This window comes from Pleurodeles waltl, chromosome 5 (assembly GCF_031143425.1).
Source record: "Pleurodeles waltl isolate 20211129_DDA chromosome 5, aPleWal1.hap1.20221129, whole genome shotgun sequence".
NCBI lineage: Eukaryota > Metazoa > Chordata > Amphibia > Caudata > Salamandridae > Pleurodeles > Pleurodeles waltl.
Window position 1 is genome coordinate 1,853,643,757 of NC_090444.1, and position 22,490 is coordinate 1,853,666,246.

At 45.6% G+C, this 22,490-nt stretch overlaps 1 protein-coding gene across 2 annotated transcripts in view; it reads left to right on the forward strand.

Moving 5' to 3' along the window:
• Positions 1 to 22,298, forward strand: part of LOC138296871 (uncharacterized) — a 246,381-nt gene extending 224,083 nt beyond the window's left edge. For both annotated transcript variants that reach the window (XM_069236360.1, XM_069236361.1), the window contains 4 exons: positions 6,302 to 6,371; positions 13,703 to 13,875; positions 16,692 to 16,841; positions 18,640 to 22,298. In XM_069236360.1, the coding sequence (XP_069092461.1) occupies positions 6,302 to 6,371; positions 13,703 to 13,875; positions 16,692 to 16,841; positions 18,640 to 18,911 (665 nt within the window). In that variant the 3' untranslated portion in view covers positions 18,912 to 22,298. The remainder of the gene's footprint in view (positions 1 to 6,301; positions 6,372 to 13,702; positions 13,876 to 16,691; positions 16,842 to 18,639) is intronic.
• Positions 22,299 to 22,490: the final 192 nt, after the last annotated feature.

Below are 22,490 nucleotides of genomic sequence, written 5' to 3' on the forward strand. Positions count from 1 at the left end.
CCTCAGATCACAATCACAACAGATGCATTACTGATAGGTTGGGGAGCTCATCTCAACAGCCTCACTATGCAGGGGAAACGGGTCTCAATCCAACAAACTTATCACATAAACCACTTGGAATTACTAGCAGTATCCCGGGGATACACAATCAACTGGCAAACCTCTTAAGAAGGACGGAACAACAAACACACGAAAGGGAGATTCACTTACAGGTGATTCAACAATACTTTCAAATGTGGGGAACAGCAGAAATAGACCTTTTCGTCACAAAAGAAAATGCAAAATGCCAAAGCTTTGCATCAAGGTGCCCATGCCCTCAATTCAAAGGCAAGGCGCTATAGACCAATTGGTCAGGAATATTTGCTTAGGCTTTTCCACCTCTCCCACTAATTCCATTTCTCATCAAAATGATTAAACAAACCTCACTCACCATGATACTCATAGATCCCATGTGGGCACGTCCACATTGGTACACAACACTATTGGACCTGTCTGTAGTACCACATTACAAACTACCAAACAGACCAGAACTGTTGACTCAAAGGAGAGGTCAAATCAGACATCCAAATCCCAGCATACTCAACCTGGCGATTTGACTCCTGAAGTCATAGAGCTTGGCTACTTACAACTTCCATCAGAATGTATGGATATTCTAAAGGAAGCACGCAAACATCTAGACAGTGTTATGCGGCTAAAAGGAAGCGTTTTGTCTACTATTGTCAGCCTAAAAAGATTAACCCCACTTAAAGCTTCAGTACAGGATATTGTTTGCTATTTGCTACACCTTGTATATTCCTCTATTAGAATCCATTTAACAGCAATAGCTGCTTACCTCCAAAACAGACAACATACTTCCCAATTTAGGATTCCTGGTATAAAGGCTTTATACAGGGTCTTAAAAGGGTTATTGCACCTAGAGCTCCACCAGCCCCTGTGTGGAATCATAATATTGTACCCACCAAACGTATGGGGCCATCTTTTGACCCCATGCATTCTTGTCCTCCTCAGTTTTTACCATGGAAGGTTCCTTTTTTAGTAGGAATTTGTTCTTTAAGGAGAGTTAGAGAAATTCAAGCATTGCCTTTAGAGGAACCTTTCTTTCAAATTCACAAAAACAAAATAGTTCTTGGGACAAACACAAAATTCCTACCAAAGTTGGTTTCACCTTTTTATATCAATCAGTCAGTGGAATTGCCAGTCTTCTTTCCACAGCCGATTCAGTTGCTAAAAGAGCTCTTCACACCCTTCATGTTAAAAGAGCTCTCCTGTGCTATATAGACAGAACAAAAGATTTCAGAGAATCCATGCAACTCTTTGTGGCATTTCAACAATCTCACAAAGGTAATCCTATCTCAGAAAACGGATTAGCACAATGGATAGTCAAATGTATACCAACCTGCGATCTTAAAGCTAAAAGACAGTTAACAGTAACTCGTAAGGCTCATTCCACTAGGAAAAAAGGGGCTTCAGTTGCATTCTTAGGGAATATACCAATGGCAGACATATGTAAAGTAGCCACATGGTCTACGCCACACACATTTACTAAACATTACTGTGTGGATGTGATATCTCGCCAACAAGCAAATGTTGGACAGGCAATGCTTAGAACAGTATTTCAACTACTCCAACTCCTACAGGCTAGCCACCGCTTATTTTCAGGAAGGGATTGCTTTACAATCAATGAAAAGCATGTGTATCTACAGCTGCACAAGCCATTGAATGAAAAATGTCACTTACCCAGTAGACATTTGTTCTTGGCATGTAGTGCTGTGGATTCACATGTGCCCTCCCTCCTCCCCAGAAGCCTGTGGCCGTTGTACTATTATATATTGTATATGTGATATACATTGCATGAACATCTCATTTCTTTACTATATATGTACATATACAACTTTTACACTCTTTACTTCACCCTCCTGCGGGAAAACAATCTAACAAAGGACTCTATGCCCATGCGCACTATCACCCAGAAGATGAGTCACTTGATCTTGTGACTCAAAAAACTTATTCGAACAAAAACAATGTGTAACACTCCGAGCCCAACACTGGATGGCGGACTTATGCAAAGCATGTGAATCTACAGCACTACATGCCACAAACAGATGTCTATTGGTTAAGGAACATTTTCCATATATATATATATAAACTTATTTATTTTTATATATGTCAATATATGTTTATTTTGAAAAAGGTTCCTTTGAGAATTATTTTTTTAAATATTTTATTTATTACTTAAAAATGTTAGGATCATTCTTATTCTTCTTTCATTTTTATGAGTTATTGCATTATAGTGTAGTTATATTAGCCCTCAAACATATGCACTGCTAACCTAACCCCTGACCCCAATGTATGTGCTTTCCTCAATGTTGTTTGGACTGGAGTTAGAATAGTAAATCTAAACCTCCCCCAAAGTATGCACGTTTTTCCATATTTTCAAGGCTAGAGTTAGAATATTAAATTTTACCACTACCAATGTACGCATTTTGCCTGTTTGTTGGAATGGAGTCAGATTATTGAATTTGACGCTCCCAATATTGACACTTTCCTCAATGTTTGTTACACTGGAGTTAGAACAGTAAATCTGACCAACTTAGATGTGTGTGTTTTCTGCCACTGTTCATTAGACTGGAGTCAGAGTAATACAGTTGACTCTCCCTATGTTTACACTTTCACATGTGTTGATTAGACCGGAGTTATAATATCAAATCTGATTACCCTCAGATATATCCACTTTCTCTAATTCTTGTTGGAGTGGAGTCAGAGTTCGAATAATAAATCTGTCCTCCACTATATGCATTTTCCCAAAAGTTTGTAAGATTTGACTTAGAACAGTAAATCTATAGTTTTCTTAATGTTTGCAGTATTGTAGTTGCAGAAGTGCATTTTAATTGTTTTTTATGTTTTTAGATTGAGTTTATTTACTATTTTTATATCATTTTGAATTTTTTATGAGTTGATGGTATTCAGTTTAAAAGTATACTTTTTTTTAATAAGTATATTTTTTCTACTTTTAAATTGTGTTTTGTTTGTTTAAATTGTTTTAGCATTTTACACATATTAGTTTTAGCAACATATTTTTAACATGTAATTTAATGATGTAATAAATTAATGTTTCTATTTTTATAAATAGTGATAATTATACGTGTTATATTGTTTTTATTATTTAATACAAATAATAATGTATATTTTAAGAATTATAACTATTAGAGTAATACATGTATTTGAATTGATAATTTATACTTAAATAATGTTGTAATATTTGTTAATGAAGTTACATGTATGTGTATGAACTAAATGTTTTAAATATTATTTTATTTATGTTTAAGTTATACATTTTTTTTAATGTAGACCGCTGCTAAAGAAACCACCCATGGCCCTGGGGCTTGCAGAGAGCTACAGGCCAATATCACTACTTCATGGCATTATCAAATTATTGGAGGAATATATTAATAAACATCTCTCTGGCTTTTTGAAAGCCCACAATTTACTGCACCCTTCTCTAACAGTCTTTCAGCCAGCGGTCACATAAGAGTTAAAAATGGTCCTCGCCCAAGGGGGACCAGCTGCGATCATTTTGCTGGACCAGAGGGCAGCGTTTGATATGGTCTCCCATCCAATTCTGATTAAAAGACTGGAAGAAGTGGGGATTGTTGGTCTAGCAGGAAAATGTTTCACCTCCTTCCTAAGAAACAAAAGTTTTCAAGTCAGTGAAGGATATTTTTATTTATTCTCCCTTTACCTAAAATGTTGGGTTCCATAGAGATCTTCACTGAGTCCTACACTTTTTAATCTGTATGTCCGCCCTCTTGCTGACATCATATGGTCTCATGGTTTGTCAATGGTGTATATGCGGACAACACACAGATTTTTGTTTCCCTCTCTACCACTACCGGGGCAGTATTGCACCAATTTAATTCTTGTCTAACTAAATTTGCAGACTGGATGGCAGCCAGTTGCCTAAAACCTAATGGCGACAAGACGGAGGTGCTAATATCTGGTAATAATCTCTCCTTATGGGGCGATCAGTTGGCCCAAATCCGTAGGAGACCTCCCTCCTTCTAATTAGGAAGCAAGTCTGAGTATCATCATTGACAGCAAAGTTACCTTGGAAGCCCAGGCTAGGAACCCTCAGGAAGTTGCTGACGTGGCTGCCACGTCCTGTATGAAGAGAAGGTTGTTCAGGGCTTGGTACTATCACGGCTGGACTGTGGAAGCTCCTTATATTTAGGTTGTCTAAAGCCATGCTTAAGAAATTTCAATTGATCCCAAATGCTACTGCTTGGATTCTTTGGTAACCCACAGCATCAGACAGCTTTGCCTGCGTTAGCCTTGCCACATTGGATGCTGATATGAAAAGGGTTCAGTTCAAAGCTTTGTGCCTGGCCCATCGTGCTGTGTATAGGAAGGGGCCGCAAATTCTACACTATTTGACTCACCTCTACTGTGCCACAAGAGATTTAAGACCCAGAAACCTAAATTTGCCTGGCATCCCAAGCATGAAGAAGGCCAGGAGTGGGGGCGCTCCTCTGCACACTCGATACCCACATTTTGAAATTCCCCTCCTGTAGTGCTCAAGCTCCATGACAATTTTCTGAGTTTCAGGAAACAGCTTTAAACATACTTCTTTGTGTAATCACGATGTCCTCGACGTCTGGAAGACCGTTCACGGCTGGAAAGCCCATCGGGTAGCCATACGCTTAAGAAATGTTTTGAATTCTATTGAATGTATTACTTTTGAAATAAATAAATATATATAGATATATATATATCGCCAGCAGGTAGTTATAGTTCGGACCTAGTTTCCATAGGAAAAGCATTTTTTGTTTTGCTAATACTTTCGGCAGTGTTTGACGAATTTTCACGAAATGTTCAAAACTAGTAGTAGGGATTTTAGACATGACGACAGCCAGAACCGCTGGGCACGATTACACCAAATTTGCCAGAAAGCTAGATCTTGGTTCAGAACGATCTCTTTTTGTAATTTGGTGTAAATCTGTTAAATTATTTTGTAGTTATTAAAGAAAAAAGATTTATGTATATCTAGAGAATCGGATCTACTGTGGATCCGCAGATCCACCTGCCAACAGAAATTGGCTGGGCCCAACCTGACAGGAAAGTTGTGGCCACAATTTTGTCAATCGGGACACGGGTCCCGGCGGGGGTAGGGTAGGGAATAAAAATATAATAGGGTATATCTAAGAGGATATCTAAGAGGATCCTCTATATATAATAGGATATAATAGGTCATGGAGACATGGGACTGATGAAGAGGTCTCTGAGGGAACTCTTGTAGGCAAAAAAATGGGCCAAAACATTTTTTGGGGTGCGCAAGGATCTGTGGATCCTCTGCTGCACTCAGCCCAGCCCCCCCAGCCCAGCAATGGATCTGCTGATCCAGAGTCCAATTAAAACAAAATACATGCACTTACATACCCACTCACATATACACTCATAGACCCATTCACACACTCACACACCTACACGACCACTGACACACCTTGTCACACACCGATACAGCAACTCACACACCCACAGACCCACAAAATTACTCACACACCCACTCTCACATCTGCAAAACCACTACCACACCTAGCCACAGACCCACACAGCCACTCACACAACCACTCACACACCCACTCACAGACCCACACAGCCACTCACACTCACTGAGACACCAACCTAGGGTTGGCTGCATGCGGGGTTGGCTGCGCACAGTGAAAGGTTGTGTACAGAGGTGGATGGATTAACATATGGTAATTAAATATTACTTTATGTGAAAGAAAATCCTAAAAATTCACTGAAAAAAACTAAAGTTACAGGGACGTTATAGTAAGGTTCAGATTTTACACACAAAACCATAGAAATTCAGCAGTTAGAGTTATACTTACCTCAAGAAACTATAGCTTATGTCCTAAGCTAACTATAACTTGCACCCTCGCGTTGCACCACTGATCTATGCATTTGTGTGTGCGTCTTTGTGTTGGTGCTTGTGTGGTCTGCATGCATGTGAGGGAACTGAACACATGAGTGTGTCTGTGTGCATGTGTGGTCTACATGCAAGCAAGGGAACTGTGTATGTAAATGTGTATATCTGTGTGTCTGCGCACGTGAGGGAACTGAACACATGAGTGTGTCTGTGTGCATGTGTGGTCTACATGCAAGCAAGGGCACTGTGTATGTAAATGTGTATATCTGTGTGTCTGCATGTGTACATGTTTGTGTTCTGCACGCAGGGAGGGTTCCACGTATGCGTGTCGGTGCATGTCTGTAACTCTCACACTTCTCCCACATTGTATTACAGGGTTCGATGATGAAGATTTCTTCCAGGCAGCTGGACGTCCACCAGAGGGATCCCCACCTCCCACTGCATGGTAAGGATATGGTCTGTGATGTTCTAATTGTTTCAGCAAGGATAGCCTAGAAAGGGACACTGTGACACTCGTGGGGAGGATGTCTGTAACGCAGGTTCTTTTTGCAATTGTCCCAAGACAGAAACTCACCTCGTTCTTGAGTCAGCATCTTTGAGAGCTGGTGAAGAATTCTGTGAAGCCCCTCTGTTCTGAAGAAGTCATGTCTGTGGCCTGGACTCAGGCAGCGTATGCCTTTGACCCGGAGGGATGCTGTGCTAACCTGCAGTGTACCTATCAGGCCACAGGTGATGGTCTGTGCATCAAGGTGTGCTTTGTGATTGTGTGGGGTTGGCCTCAGGGTGCGCTCACCCTTAGGGCTTGTCCTTCCCCCCTTCACCATCACCCACATACATCAAGCCACTGTGGAGTTCCCTGACTTAGACACAATCATGGACGATTACAAAGAGTGGTCTCAGGGTTGGGGTGCTGAGAATATCCTGGGGGCATGAGGGGTGTTTGTTTTGAGTGTGTATGAATATATGTGTTTGGTATGAATGGGAAAGCGTAGAAGTGAGTGGGTTTGCAGCAATCAAATATTCTGCTTTATCAAGATGAATAAATCATAAATTGTGTGATATAAGGAATTGTGGTAATGATATTTTGTGTATTGTAAATTGTCCAAAAGCTTTAAACTAATTTAAAGAATGAAATAAGTGTATTAATGGTATTGTTGGGTCAGTGATTATATAGGATGCATTCCTAGCAAGAACTATATAGGTTATGTGGGAATGTTTAGAGGAATTGTATGTGTTTCCCCTGCTCCCAAACCTAACATGTAAGTTTGGAGGAGCCCTTGTTGTGATGGCAAATGTGGGTAACTCCTCCAGAAATCTTATGTTGTCTTATGTCAGGTGTGTGTTTCTTGTCTAGTCTGACACCTCAAGGTGTCTCATGTCAGGTGGGACTAATTTCCTCAGCAGCCTAGAGGCCTGAAGTTGTCTTATGCAGATATGTTAAATGGTTCCACCTAAGATGCAGGCAGCTCTACCAGTCAAGAGATCTGACATTGTCTGTGTTAAGTACACACAGCTCGCCCTGCCCAGAGAGTGTTCCTGTGTTGATCCAGAGATCTTGAGTGATCCAGTGGCAGCTCTGAATAGCGCTGTTTAGATTACATCTCGAGTTACTGCTTTCGCGTGTGAGTCGATTGTGTTTTAGAAATAAACTACTCACAGAGGGCAGGACACCCTGAGGCGCGTGTGCGACCAGATGGCTGTAAGTGAACAGAGCCCAATTTGTCAGTCCAAGCCTCTCCTTTAAATTTTGGTATCATGCTGGGAGCTTTAGTGTCGGTTCACTTCAGTTGGAACAATTGGAGTCATTTACTAGAAAACAGCCATTTATCAGAAGAAAGACTGGAAGATTGGCAGTGACTTAGGGTCCTAGAGAAATCCCTAACCCTTGCCCATGTCTGGATGTACAGGAAAGACCCCTTCCACCAGCAGGGACCCCAGAGGAAGCCAACCTTGTCTCTGCAGCACCCCAGCTCTGGGGCTTCAGACCAAGCGGGGGCTGTTTAGTGTTGGGATGAAATAAGGCCACCCTGCCTCTTCACTGATGTAAACACACGCACCTTGTCCGGGGGGGGGGGGGCAGGCGCCCCAGATGTGCTCAGACACGTTTGCCTTTTCCGGATCTGCCCCATCGTCCCGACACTATTCATTAAACTATGTACAAGCCCCAGGTTTGAAGAGAGGGTCGGCTGGGGGTTCACGCTGATTCACCTCTTCTGCACCCACTCTCATCCAATCACACTGTAAGCATGCCACGAGACCTGTGCCCCACCTCATCTCCTTATTCCCTCATGCCAGCAGCACAGGAGGTTCAGGGACGGGTGAACTAGCGTTTATGGGGACCCCTCCTGCAGGCGCCGGCCCGCCAGGCTTCTGCCCCCAATGCTGGGTGTAGGGGGGTAAAGGGGGTATTTGCTGACACGTTGTTTCTTGTTAAAAATGAAGTAACATTCTACAGATCGATAATAAGATGGAAAATGGCCCCTGAGTGTTTTCTTTTCGATTTTATAATTAGGAAGTCCACATGACTCCCATTCCAACCCTCCGCCCTCAGCTGTGCCTCGCAAAGCGCAAAGAAGCCTCTCCAGCCCTGGGTTCAAGCTTCTGTTTCTGACACTTGTCGTTTTGGTTTTAGAGGCACATCTGAAGCACCTCCTGCTACCACTGCTGAGACTCAGCCACACACAGCTCTCCTGAAGCACCCACAGCTCTCCTGGAGCACCCACAGCTCTTCTGAACCACACACAGCCCTTCTGAACCACACACAGCTCTTCTGAACCACACACAGCCCTTCTGAAGCACGCACAGCTCTTCTGAACCACACACAGCTCTTCTGAACCACACACAGCCCTTCTGAAGCACATACAGCTCTTCTGAACCACACACAGCTCTTCTGAACCACACACAGCTCTCCTGAAGCACCCACAGCTCTCCTGGAGCACCCACAGCTCTTCCGAACCACACACAGCCCTTCTGAACCACACACAGCTCTTCTGAACTACACACAGCCCTTCTGAAGCACACACAGCTCTTCTTAAGCACCCACAGTTGTTCTGAACCACACACAGCTCTTCAGAAGTACCCACAGCTCATCTGAAGCACACACAGCTCTTCAAAACCACACACAGCCCTTCTGAAGCACACACAGCTCTCCTGAAGCACCCACAGCTGTTCTGAACCACACACAGCCCTTCTGAAACACCCACAGCTTTTCAGAAGCACCCACAGCTCTTCACACAGCTTTTCTGAAGCACGTACAGCTCTTCACACAGCTCTTCAGAAGTATCCACAGCTCCTCTGAAGCACACACAGCTCTTTTGAAGCACACGGCTTTTCTGAAGCACGCACAGCTCGTCTGAAGCACACACAGCTCTTTTGAAGCACACGCAGCTTTTCTGAAGCACGCACAGCTCTTCTGAAGGACACACGGCTCTTTTGAAGCACACACGGCTTTTCTGAAGCACCCACGGCTCTTCAGACAGCTCTCCTGAAGCACGCACAGCTCTTCTGAAGCACCCATGGCTCTTCACACAGCTCTTCTGAACTACACATAGCCTTTCTGAAACATAGCTCTTCTGAAGCACACACAGCTCTTCTGAAGCACACACAGCTCTTCTGAAGCACACACAGCTCTTCTGAAGCACACACAGATCTTTTGAGCCACCCAGAGATGTTCTGAAGCACCCACAGCTCATCTGAACCACACACAGCTTCTTTTGAATCATGCACGGCTCTTCTGAAGCACACACAGCTCTTTTGAACCAAGCACAGCTCGTCTGAAGCACACACAGCTTCTTTTGAATCATGCACGGCTCTTCTGAAGCACACACAGCTCTTTTGAACCAAGCACAGCTCTTCTGAAGCACACACAGCTCTTTTGAACCAAGCACAGCTCTACCAAAACACCTCAAGCCTTCCCAGCAGCATGACTGAAGGTCTCAAAGTGTAAAAAAAAAAGAAGAAAAAAAGAGTGGAAACAATGAGCAGCTTGGGGAGTGTTTTATTTTTGAGTTAGTCAAAACGTTGTGCAGAGCTTGAAATGGAAACCTCTAATATTGCGTCTCTCTCATATGTGCTCATTATCAAATGACGCATTACCTGGCTCGCCGAGCAAGGAAGGGCCCAGATACAGCGACCAATCCGGACCCCCCTGAGGAACTGCTCACTGACAAAGGCCCTTCTGCAAACTGTGGATGGGCCTCTCTGCCTCCTCGGCCCAGGGAGCCCCTCTCCCCGGTGTTCCTTCGCCCTGTGGCTGCCTTCATGCAGTAAACCACCGCTCTCTGACTCACCCCGGAAGGCCCGGATGGGCACACATGGGAGAGCCCGGAAGTGGTGTGACTTCTGTCTGTCTCTCACAAATAGTCAAAATAGGGAGCTCTGTCGCGAGCAAAACCAGCCTCAGACAAGAAAGGGACCCCCTGCCTAACAGTTTCTAATCTCTATCTTGAATCTCTTGGTGAGATTTTGAGAAAATCTGGAATTCTTTACATTAGGAAGTGGATGATACTCAGATCTACTTTAACTTTGCATCCTCAGGAGACATCTCTCTCCTCTCCTCCACCCTCCTCTAGGTTAATAAATATATGAGAAATCACCACTTACAACTCAATCCAACTAAAACTCAATTTCTACTAATCTCTCAAAAAAATCCAAGTTCTTTATCCCAGAGTGGCTGAAATGTTTCGCTCCCCTAAACTGCAATCTGGCCCTTTTGGAGAACCCCACATCATTAGGCTTTAACTTTGACAGGTACCTAGACTCCAGAGGCAAATCCCAGCTTTGGCCAGAAGCTCAGGCCACCAGATAAGGCCTGCTCTGAGCCTTCATGCAGTTTTTTTCCCTCTGTGGTCCATACACTTGTTCTTTCCAAACTAGATTATGGTATCTCCCTCCTCTCTGGTCTCCCTAAAACGCCTCTAGCGCCTCTAAGAGCAGTCTTCCATCCTTCTGCCCGCTTTGTGACAGGCCACAGGAAATTCCACAAGCACATCTCTCCTGATCTGTGCACCTTGCAGTGGCAGCCCAGTGAGGCAAGAGCCCATCTCAAGACTGCATGCATCACTCCCAGAGTCCTTCACAGCTCCACTCCCTCTTACCTGGGGGCAAAACTAACCATCTCTGGAGCTCTATGAGGATCAAGAAATGCTGAGACCCTCCTGCTCGAACCTCTGACTTTCAGGCAAGAACGCTGCATGAGACAGGCATTCTCTGGTCGCGCACGAGGCTTTGGAAGCATCTCCCACCAGCCCTTCGCACATTCACTTCACTTCAGCTTTATTTCGGCACAAATACCATAAAAGCATGTTGGCAAAGATTCTTTCATTGAAAAAAAACACTTCAAAAATCAGTTTAATTCAGATACATCTTAATAAAACTCAGGTCAAAAAACTCCAAAACTCCAAAAACCATGTGGTACAATTGCGCACGATATCAGTAGCATAAATAGTATAAAAACTACGCAATGCACATCGCCATAAAAATATTAATACATAACTATAAATACAAATCTTTGTGCAGAGAGCAATAACGACCTATCGATTCACACGATGTATAGAGCATCGCACACTCTCCTGTCCACAGTCAGAAGAGAGACATTTTGAAGTAGGGATTGTTGCCTCTCCTTCCAACCCCATGCCTTTGTCACCCACCTCGCCGCGGCACACTCGGGGAACATTAGCTGCAGCCCTCCCATGGTCTAGCTGTGCCTTCCCGGCTGCTTGTCTTCTTGTTACAGAATGTTTGCTCTCTCTGCTCTCTGGGTTACTTGCAGCCCTGCCAAGTTTCCCAGATCGATGTATGATGTGCTGCTCCAGCCCAGGATTTTTCTTTGAATTCTGGTACGTGTAGTCTTGTATATGCTATGATAAAACAGGACTACAAGTCCCAGAATTCAAAGAAGAAAAACCTGGGCTGTAGCAGCACATCACGGACCTGGAAAACTTGGTAACTATGTACTTGTTCTGATTTACTATGATGTTAGCTAACCACGTCTTATCCTGTAACGCCCCTGCTGGTTTGAACTGTTTGTTCCTTATTTTCCTGGTGCTAATAGGTTTGTTTTGTGGTGCTTGTTAACCAGAACTTACTTACTGCTCTCTTGTAATGCGCGCGGACGAAGTCTGCACCATATAAAAATGATAAAAATTAAATAAATAAAGCACCTAGGTAGTCCTTCATTTTTGTCTTATTTTGGTAAATGCTTTCATTATAGTTTTTCTGCGTCCATCGTCTTTGTCAATTTGTGTAGTCCTAATTCCATATCTATGGCCTTCCTCACTCTTTGTTGGTTTTGAAAATCTGGTCACCATGGTGCCAGATGTATTAAGCTTTTTTCTGTGATCAAATGGCCCAATTCGTTGAACAGGGCTATTTGTGCACAGAAAAAAAGCATTTTGGAATGTACACATGCTATTTTGCAATTCAGTAATCTATTACCGAATTGCAAATTAGGTTTGCAAGTCGTTATTAGTTAGGGGCGTGCCAAGGGCGTCCCTTCCTAATAGCGAGTTGCAGTGATATGCATGATTGTTTTTTGACCCTGAATGTCATCACAAAACAATTGGAGTTACCAGCAATTTCAAGTTGGTGGTAACCATTCGTGAATGGGAAGGGGTCTCCAAGGGAACCTTTCCCCTTTGCCAATGGGGATGCAAACATTTTTTAAGAGCAGGCAGTACTCCCACTGACTTTTTGTAATGCATCATTTCATTTAAAAAGCAATCACAGACATGGTGGTCTGTTGACCCTAGCAGGCCACCTTCCCAGTGATGGAAGCCATTCACAGTGGGTCGCAAATTGTGACCAGCCTCCCGAATATTGATGAGGTCGCAATGGGACCCACTGCGAATCGCTAACAGTGTTGGAGAGACTGTTGTACATTTGGTATTGCGACTTGCGCTGTTTGGTCCTTTCTCAAGTTATAAAAGAACAGAAAATGGTTTCCACGGTCTCAACGGTGATTCCTTTTCTCACAGCGCCACCTGGTGTCCATTGTGTAATTGACCCTGCACACTTCATTTGTTTAGCATCGAAACTTCAGTTCTGTGTGTGCTGATTGGTCCGCTCATGTCTCACTGCTGATTTGCAGTGACAAAGACAGTAATACACATGAATGTGTTATTAGTATATGATAAGATACAATATTAATAACAATATATTTACGTAGATATATGATATAATTCTAGCTATCCCTTACGGATTTTCGGGTTGCTGTCGCAATTTTCCACCAAGCCCCAGGCCTCTGGCTCAGCTGTAGTTTGGCATAAAAATAGAAAGCTTGGGCGTGATTTATGAGAATTTTGTGGAGAGTAGTTCAGCAAGTCACCTTGCAGCACTGCCCTGCGTCAACAGGAAAGGGCACGAATGTGCTGTATCTACGCGACATGGCGCATTCCTGTCCTTTCCCCCTGCGCTGGCGCCATTTTGGCTGCCTAGCGCCAACCCAAGCAACCTTGCTCCATGCTGCAAGTGTGTCTGCGTTGTCACCAGGATTGTTTTTGTGCAGGAAGGGGCACCTTCACTATTTTTGTGCAATTCGATTGATAATTAATTTTGTGAATTTTAATGCCTTTGCTCAAAACCAGGGCATCATTTAAAGAAAATTATTTTCTTTCAATTATAAGTTCTTGCATTGTACTTGTTGTTTCATAATGTTGATCTGTTGATGTTTCACCACAACTTATACTAATCAAATAAAGTATCGTGGCCAATGTACTGTTCCCGAATCTGGACTGCGCCTAGTGACCAGCGCCCTCTGTTTCTTTCCGCTTTGTCCAGGGCTGCCGGGATGACCAGCGCTGGCAGGTCCAGTAGTGTCCACCTGTCTGGGTACGTCCGGCCCAGTTCTGCACCGCTGAAGGAGATGTCGTTGGTGACCAGGTCGAGCGCCCGGCTGCAGTGGTCCCCAGGGAGACAGGAGCCCCCAGCCGGGAAATCTTCCTTAAAGAGAGGTGAGCCCCCCAAAGAGAACCTGCTGGGGCTGAAAAGGGGGCAGCAGGACGAGAAGTCAGTTCTGCTCCTGTCAGCTTCCTGTCAGACCCACCTGCCTGTGGCACTCTTGGGGTTCCCAGCCACCCCCCTCCTGCCTCCGTGGTTAATAGGCACACACTGGTCTTTGGGGGACACAAAATACATTCCATCTGGTTCGTGGGAGACACTCAAGGCCTGGCGTGGGTATCGTCATTGTGCTCTCATCCTCTGCTAGGTGGGGACCCCAGCTTATGAGATGCTGGTTGTTGATGGTCTGTAGTACAACCTTTGTTAGCCTGGCTTTGGGCTGGAGGAGACCTTTCCTGTGGGATGACGGGTTAAGATGGATTTCAATGCGGCTCTTGTTACATTATCTTTGGAAAGGAGGGGGACTTTTGTTAATGAAAGACTGGTTTATCAAGGTCTCCAGCGCAACCAGTTAGGTTGGCTCTGGGGAGGAGCGAGACCTTGGCTTGTGGAACTCTGATTTATGAATAGACATTGTACAATTCTTAGGATGGCTTGTGATGGAGGGAGACATTGGTCTGCATTAGTTTCTGCTACAGGTTTTGTAATCTTGGTTTGGAGAGGGATGAGGCTTTTGCTCGTGGGCCCCCATTTTATCTAGATCTCTACTGCACACATTGTTAACCTTACTTGGAAGATTAGTGAGACCTTTGTTTGTAGACTTTGGCTTGTGGTGGAGGGAAGCATTGGTCTGCATTCGTTTCTGCTACAGATATTGTCAGCTTGGTTTGGAGAGGGGTGAGACTTCTGCTTGTGGGCCACTATTTTATCTAGATCTTTAGAGCGCACATTGTTAACCTTACTTGGAAGAAGAGTGAGACCTTCGTTTGTAGAAAACTGATTAATGAGTGTCTTTGGCTTGTGATGGAGGGAGACATTGGTCTGCATTATTTTCTGCTACAGGTGGTGTAAGCTTTGCTTTGGAAAGGGGTGAGCCTTTTGTTTATGGAGAACTGGTTCATGTAGATCTGCTGTACACACATTGGTTCACTTTGAAGAGGGATTAGACCTTAGGTTGTGAAAAACTGGTTTAAACATGTGTTTTGTAAATCATTGTTAGTTTGGCTTTGAAGAAGAGTGAGACCTTTGTTTGTGGGTTGCTGGTTTATGAAGGTTTCCAAAGGTACCAATGTTGGCTCGGCTTTGGGAAAGGGGAGACCTTCGCTTATGGAACATTGGCTTACATTAATGTCCACTAGAACCATTGCGAGCTTGGATTTTTGTAGGAGACGCACCTCAGTATATGCTTTGTTGGTTTATAATGGTCTTCGGTGCAATCATGGTTAGTTCAGGTTTTAGGAGGAGAGAGTGGTTTTTAGGACGTTGGTTAATAAAGGGGTCTGGTACAACCAATATTAGCGTGACTTTGGAGAGGAGTGAGACATTTGTGGAAGGATGGTTTACAAGGGTAGGTAGTACATTAAGCGTTGGTTTGGGTTTTGAAAGCCAATGAACATTAGCCTATAATGGTCTCTGATTCAACCATCGCTGGCTTGGCTTTCAGGAGGCGGGAGACCAGTTTATGATAGGCCAAGTTATGATGGGGTCTGGTAGAGCTATAACTCATTTGGCTGTGGACGCAGACCTCAGCCCATGGGCGCTGGTTCTTGAAGGTCTCTGGTACAACCATTGTTAGATTTATTTTTGGTAGACTGGAGACCTCAGATCATGGGCACTGGTACTTGAAGGTCTCCAGTACAACCATTGTTACTTTACTTTGGTAGGCCGGAGACCTCAGATCATGTGCGCTGGTTCTTCAAGGTCTCTGGTACAACCGTTGTTTACTTTTGGCAGGCCAGAGACCTCCGATGATGGGCACTGATTCTTGAAGAGCTCCAGTACAACCATTGTTGGATTTATTTTTGGTAGGCTGGATACCTGCTCGCTGGTTCTTGAAGGTCTCTGGTACAACCATTGTTAGCTTTACTTTGGTAGGCCAGAGACATCAGATCACATGAGCTGGTTCTTGATGATCTCCAGTACAACCATTGTTAGCTTTACTTATAGTAGGTCGGAGACCTGCTTGCTGGTTCTTGAAGGTCACTGATACAACCATTGTTAACTTTACTTTTGGCAGGCCAGAGACCTCAGATGAAGGGCACTGGTTCTTGAGGGTCTCTGGTACAACCATTGTTAGCTTTGCTGTTGGTAGGCCGGAGACCTCAGATGATGGGCACTGGTTCTTGAGGGTCTCTGGTACAACCATTGTTAGCTTTGCTGTTGGTAGGCCGGAGACCTCAGATGATGGGCACTGGTTCTTGAGGGTCTCTGGTACAACCATTGTTAGCTTTACTTTTGGCAGGCCAGAGACCTCAGATGATGGGCACTGGTTCTTGAAGGTCTCTGGTACAACCATTGTTAGCTTTACTGTTGGTAGGCCGGAGACCTCAGATGATGGGCACTGGTTCTTGAGGGTCTCTGGTACAACCATTGTTAGCTTTACTTTTGGCAGGCCAGAGACCTCAGATGATGGGCACTGGTTCTTGAAGGTCTCTGGTACGACCATTGTTAGCTTTACTTTTGGCAGGCCAGAGACCTCAGATGATGGGCACTGGTTCTTGACGGTCTCTGGTACAACCATTGTTAGCTTTGCTGTTGGTAGGCCAGAGACCCAGTCTTCGGAAGGTGGTTCAGGGCGGTCTCCTGGTGAACTGTTGTTAGCTGGGCAGCGGAGAGGAGGGGGCCAGTGGTATAATGCTGTAATATTAGCGTATGATGGTCACATCTGTGCTGCCTTCAACCAAAAGTTCTTTATTTGATATAAATGCAGATGACTACAGGTCAGTCCAGGATGCTGTGGGGCGCAGACTCTGCCAGTGGGCACCGATGGGGTCTCCGAGGCTGCAGCACAGTGCTTGGCATGAAGACGATGACCCTGCATTGGTCGCGAACCAGAGGCGGTCCCGCTCTTTTACTTCAGGTAGGGAATAACACCTGGCCCTTTGTTACTCCTTCATCATTTAGGGGGTGGGACCTGAGTGGTAACGTCAGCCTGGAAGAGGGGTACATCTCTGGCTCTTGGCACACACAGTTTGGTTAGAGTACCTCCTTTCTACCCCAAACCAAGTAATTCCCCACATTTCTCAACTGCAGCTCCTCCTGCCATATCACTGCTGAGACTCACCCCCACACAGCTCCTCCTAACCCTTCACAGCTCTTCAGAAGCACCCACAGCTCTTCAGGCATCTCTTCTGAAGCATACAAAGCTTTTCTGAAGGACTCACAGCTCTTCTGAAGCACACACAGCTCTTCTGAAGCACACACAGCCCTTCTAAGCACCCACTGCTCTTCTGAACCACACACAGCCCTTCTGAAGCACCCACAGCTCCTGTGAACCACACACAGCCCCTCTAAGCACCCACAGCTCTTCTGAACCACACACAGCTCTTCTGAAGCATCCACGGCTCTTCAGGCATCTCTTCTGAAGCATACAAAGCTTTTCTGAAGGACCCACAGCTCTTCTGAAGGATCCACAGCTCTTCTGAAGGACCCACAGCTCTTCTGAAGCACCCACACACAGCTCTTCTAAGCAACCACAGCTCTTCTGAAACACAATCAACTCTTCTGAAGCACCCACAGCTCTTGTGAACCAAACACAGCTCTTCTAAAGCACCCATACCTCCTCTGAAGCACGCACAGCTCTTCTGAACCACACACAGCTGTTCAGAAGCACACACAGTTCTTGCAAAGCCAAAGCATACACAGCTCTTCTGAAGCACACACAGCTCTTGCAAAGCATACACAGCTCTTGCGAAGCACCCACAGCTCTTCTGAACCACAAACAACTCTTCTGAAACACCCACGGCTGTTCTGAACCACAGACAGCTATTCTGAAGCACCCACAGCTCTTGTGAACCACACACCGCTCTTCTAAAGCACCCATAGCTCCTCTGAAGCACGCACAGCTCTTCTGAACCACACACAGCTCTTCTAAGCCACAAACAGCTCTTCTGAAGCACGCACAGCTCTTCTGAACCACACACCGCTCTTATGAAGCACACACAGCTCTTCTGAAGCACACACAGCTCTTGCAAAGCATACACAGCTCTTGCGAAGCATACACAGCTCTTCTGAACCACATACAGCTCTTCTGAAGTACACACAGCTCTTGCAAAGCTCCTCACCCCTTCCCAGCAGCACTATCTCATCGACTACTAAGATTCACACAGCTTTGCCTGTGAACCCTAATTCTGACCTTCAGCACCTCTTACTATTCCAGTGCCAAGGTCCACCTCACAGGGGTCCCAATGCACCCCGAGTCTGAGAGGCGCCAACGTACACTATCCTGACAGCGAGACCAGGCGCAGCTCTAAGGGAACACCACATTACACACCAGGACCACCTGCACCTTCCACTTCTAGGATCCCCAGTCTCATCTGCTGATGGACCTCAGGCATGAAGGCTGCTCTTCCCAGACGTGAACTCACTCCACACAGACCTGTTCTGAACTAAACACTCAACAGGGGCTTTGTTCAAGCCTCACAACCAAACAGCAAAAAACAACAGGCATAACCCCAGCACCAGCCATCGGTGCAAGCGGATCTGAGCCCAGGAGAGGACATGCTCACTCTCCATGTTTACTCCTCAGCGCCTTGAGACCTTCATGGGTGATTTGCTGCGCTTTATAAATTCTGATTGATTGACTCTGCTAATTAAAAGACAGCAGTGTAGTGCAAACGCATGGTCCGTCATTAAAAGTATGTGTTTCTCTGTTGCAGCCACATACCAGAAGGTGACCCCGGTTTCGTTGCCCGCAGACACCTTTGAGGCTGGCAGCAGCTTTTCTGTCACGTTGTACATTGGGGACCAGTCGTCGCCAGTGCAGAGAGCTCGGCGCCACTCCTTGGCCAGCAAGGACTCGAGTGTTCAGAGGGAGCAGCTGCACCAGCCGGACTGGCCGACTGAAGACCCGGCCGAAAGGACCCTCGGTGCCTTTACGCCTCCAAAGAACAAGTCTGTCTTTAAAAGGTTCTTCAGGAAAAAAGACTAGAGGGCTTTACCTGGAAAATGTCCACTTTTGCACACTCATCACTGTGGACGAGGGAGTAAAATGGCGCCCTTTTCTTACCATTGTGGTCGGTGACCTGTCGGCTGCAAGGTCTGACATTGGTGGTCAGCATTGCTTCCTCTGGAGAAGAGTTGCTCCTTCCATCCAAGAGTCCCAGGTGAGAGGAAGGCGCCTGTGGCTCTGAAGAAGGAGCTGGGATGGTGAATGTGATGATACTGGCTACAGGCTTTTACCAAAGACACCAGGGCACCGGACAATGCTGTGTGCACATGGGAGAGGGCTCTGCATAGAGGCCTTTGGGGAGGCTGAAATGCTTTAAAGTGAAAGGCTCATGCCCTCATGAGAAGAAAATAAATCACTGGGAGTTTAACTTTAGTAAGAACTGGGAGAAAATGGCAGCAAATCTACAGGCAAAAGGGGAGAATTTAAAAAAAATGATTGAAAGCTGCAAATGTCTGAGCAATGCCTCCTAAATATGCTTCTATTCTTCTTGACGGTGGACACATGGTCCCTCAGTAGCTGTGTTTAAATGACTGTATGTTGGGCAGCACCACCGCAGCACGCAGTTGGGGCCTCATTAGTCATTTCACTACAGATGCACAGACATTGAGGGTCACCTCAAAGACCACAAGGCCAGTCAAGTCTGCTCCACAGCCCTTTGTCTCCTGCAGCCTTGTGGACTCTGTACTTGTAAAGTGCTGTGATTGCCCTGAGTCCTGATCTGCCCAGCTGTTTGCATTGCAGCCTCTGAGGGTCCCCACTAAGGGGCATATTTTTGAGCAGGCTCTGCCACGCTTGCATCAGGCACTGTGGTACATGTGTGGCACAAACCGCTAAGTCATCATTTTGAAGCCACGCAAAGCTAGTTTGTGTGGCTTTCAATGGCTTCACAGATATGGAGTAAGGCAATCTAGCACAAATCACTGCATTGTCTCACACTGTGCCAGGGAGGCATTCCATGGGCGTTGCGGAGGGTTTTCCCATGCAGCGCCCATGGATTTTGACGCTGCCCTATGTTACTTAATCACAAACCTGGGCAGTGCCAAAACCTTACGCCTCCAGGGGAGGCGTAAGAAGGAGAAATATTCTGATTTCTCCTTGTTTTTCCTCTTTCTATGTGTGCTGCATTCTGCAGCACACATAGAAAGAGGAAAAAGCCTCTCAGAATTGTTTTTGTGCAGGAAGGTGCCCCTTCCTGCCCAAAAACAACCCTGTGTGCAACGCAGACACCCTTACACCATAGTGCTAGGGTGCCTACATTGGCGCAATACAGCACATTGTGCACCAGCCTTGGGGTAAAGGACGGGAATGCACCATATTGCATAAATATGATGCATTCCTGCCCTTTCACAATGGCACAGGGCGGCACTGCAAGAAGACTTGCGAAGCTGCCCTACGCCAATTGCCCATAAATAAGCCCCCACCTCTACTTGCTCTGCTGACATCCTTCGCTGTGCACCACATCACACCTTTCTTTGAGCTCTAGGTCTCACATGTGGCCATTCACAAGTTGCTAGGAAATATAAAAACAAATTACTTACTTACCTCCAGTGTTTCCAAGATTCTCTATGATTATTACAATAATCTTTCTATGTTATGCAGTATCTGAACCAGCTTCCTCAATTCCCTCAAATCAACCCGCGGCCTTTACTGCCACAACCAGTCCCCTCCAAAGACCACTTATTCGGTTTCCTCTTGCCTAAAAAGCATTTTCCCAACACCTTATGTTTGCCAATCAAATCAGTACCCACGTCGCGCACTGCATCCTTCTTCAGAATAATCTTGGTGATGCCACACCGTCCTCGACTAGGAAGAGAGTCAGAGTCCTTCCTGTGCACTCTCAATGTCCTACACTCATTTTATAGCCTTGTTCCCGCCGTAGCGGGCGGTACTGGACATTAAAGGCCCACTCCACTGTTAAAAGCTTGAGCCGAAGGCGAGGGCCTTTAAGAGGGCGCAGGACTTTAATGCCGGTATAGCCCAGCTCAGAGGACTGTAAGGCTGTTAGAACATCCCGCCCCTAGAGGGAAGAATGTTCTAGTAAATAAAACAAAGGCCACATGGACCCCGAAGCGGTTGAAATCCCCTCGGGCTTCGTGAGGCCTTGGTTCACAGCTTTTGCTGTGAAATACGAACATTGTAATGTTGGAGCTCCGGGCTCTACCGGCCATTAGAAGCCGGAGCTTCTCAATTGTCTCCAATGGAGCGCTCAACATTCAAATGTTCTAATCAACCTTAGAAATCGACTTCATCAGACACTGTTGTCTACTCAACTGCAAGATGCAACTTCAGTAACAGAAATAACATTTGTTTTACATAGGATGGTAGGATGCCAGAATATTGTTAGCAAAAATAACATCTGACAGAAGTGTGTCCTAAATATCCTTTACAAAAATATTGTCCCTTTGGGTGTAGATTTGGAATTATTAACCCCCTCACTATATTTCTACCAGATGATAATTTGTTTACCGTGTTCTGGCACCATACCTATAGTCAGGTCTGGCTTTCAGGGGGTGCAACTGGTGCGGCCACACTAGGCGCTGACCTGGAGGGGGCGCTGACCTAGGGGGTCACTTTGTTTAGCAATAACATACATTTTAAAACCATCTGAAGCAAAGTTCAATGTGCTCCAGCTGTCAGGCAACAATAAAAATGTCAAGGTAACTCTTGTGGTTAATGTTCCTGATAGAGAGAGAGAGCTAGGAGTTTGTGCCAGTGGCAGTTTTGACTCTCCATAAAGTAGCGCAGAGGGTTAATGTGCCTGCTACAAAGAACACATCTGTATTTTATGGTGATAGCTGAGTGGATTAGTAAAGATGGCCTTTACCAGCGCTTTAAAACAAATGAAATGTAAGTGAGAGAGGGGCACTTTTGCCGGATTATAGCATGAGAATTCGAGAAGGAGAGGGGGCGCCAAAAAAGATTGTTGCAGAGGGCGCCACCAGTGCTAAAGCCGGCCCTGTGCTACATACCGCAGTTCTGCCATTTCTAAGCCCTATAAGTAACAGATGTTACTGTTGATTATATGATGGAACACCGAATTAAAAACAACTACTAACCTTAACAACGAGGTCGGAACATCGACCTCGTCCTTACTACTAATGATTTTACCACGAATGCCTTAACAACGATATTTCGTTTTAAAGGCATTCCCGATAAAATCATTAGCAATAGGCACCATTCACCCTACATCCCTCACCCCACCCCCCCAATCCCACCCCAAAACCTAAAACCCCCTGACCCCCCCACCCACTCCCCAAAACCAAAAACGCCCCACCCCCCCACCCTAAAACCTAAAACCCCCTGACCCCCACCCACTCCCCAAAACCAAAAACGCCCCACCCCTGACCCCCCACCCACTCCCCAAAACCAAAAACGCCCCACCCCCAACCCCACCCTAAAACCTAAAACCCCCTGACCCCCCACCCACTCCCCAAAACCAAAAACGCCACCCCCCCCAACCCCACACCAAAACCTAAAACCCCCTGACCCCCCACCCCCTCCCCAAAACCAAAAACGCCCCACCCCCCAACCCCACCCTAAAACCTAAAACCCCCTGAC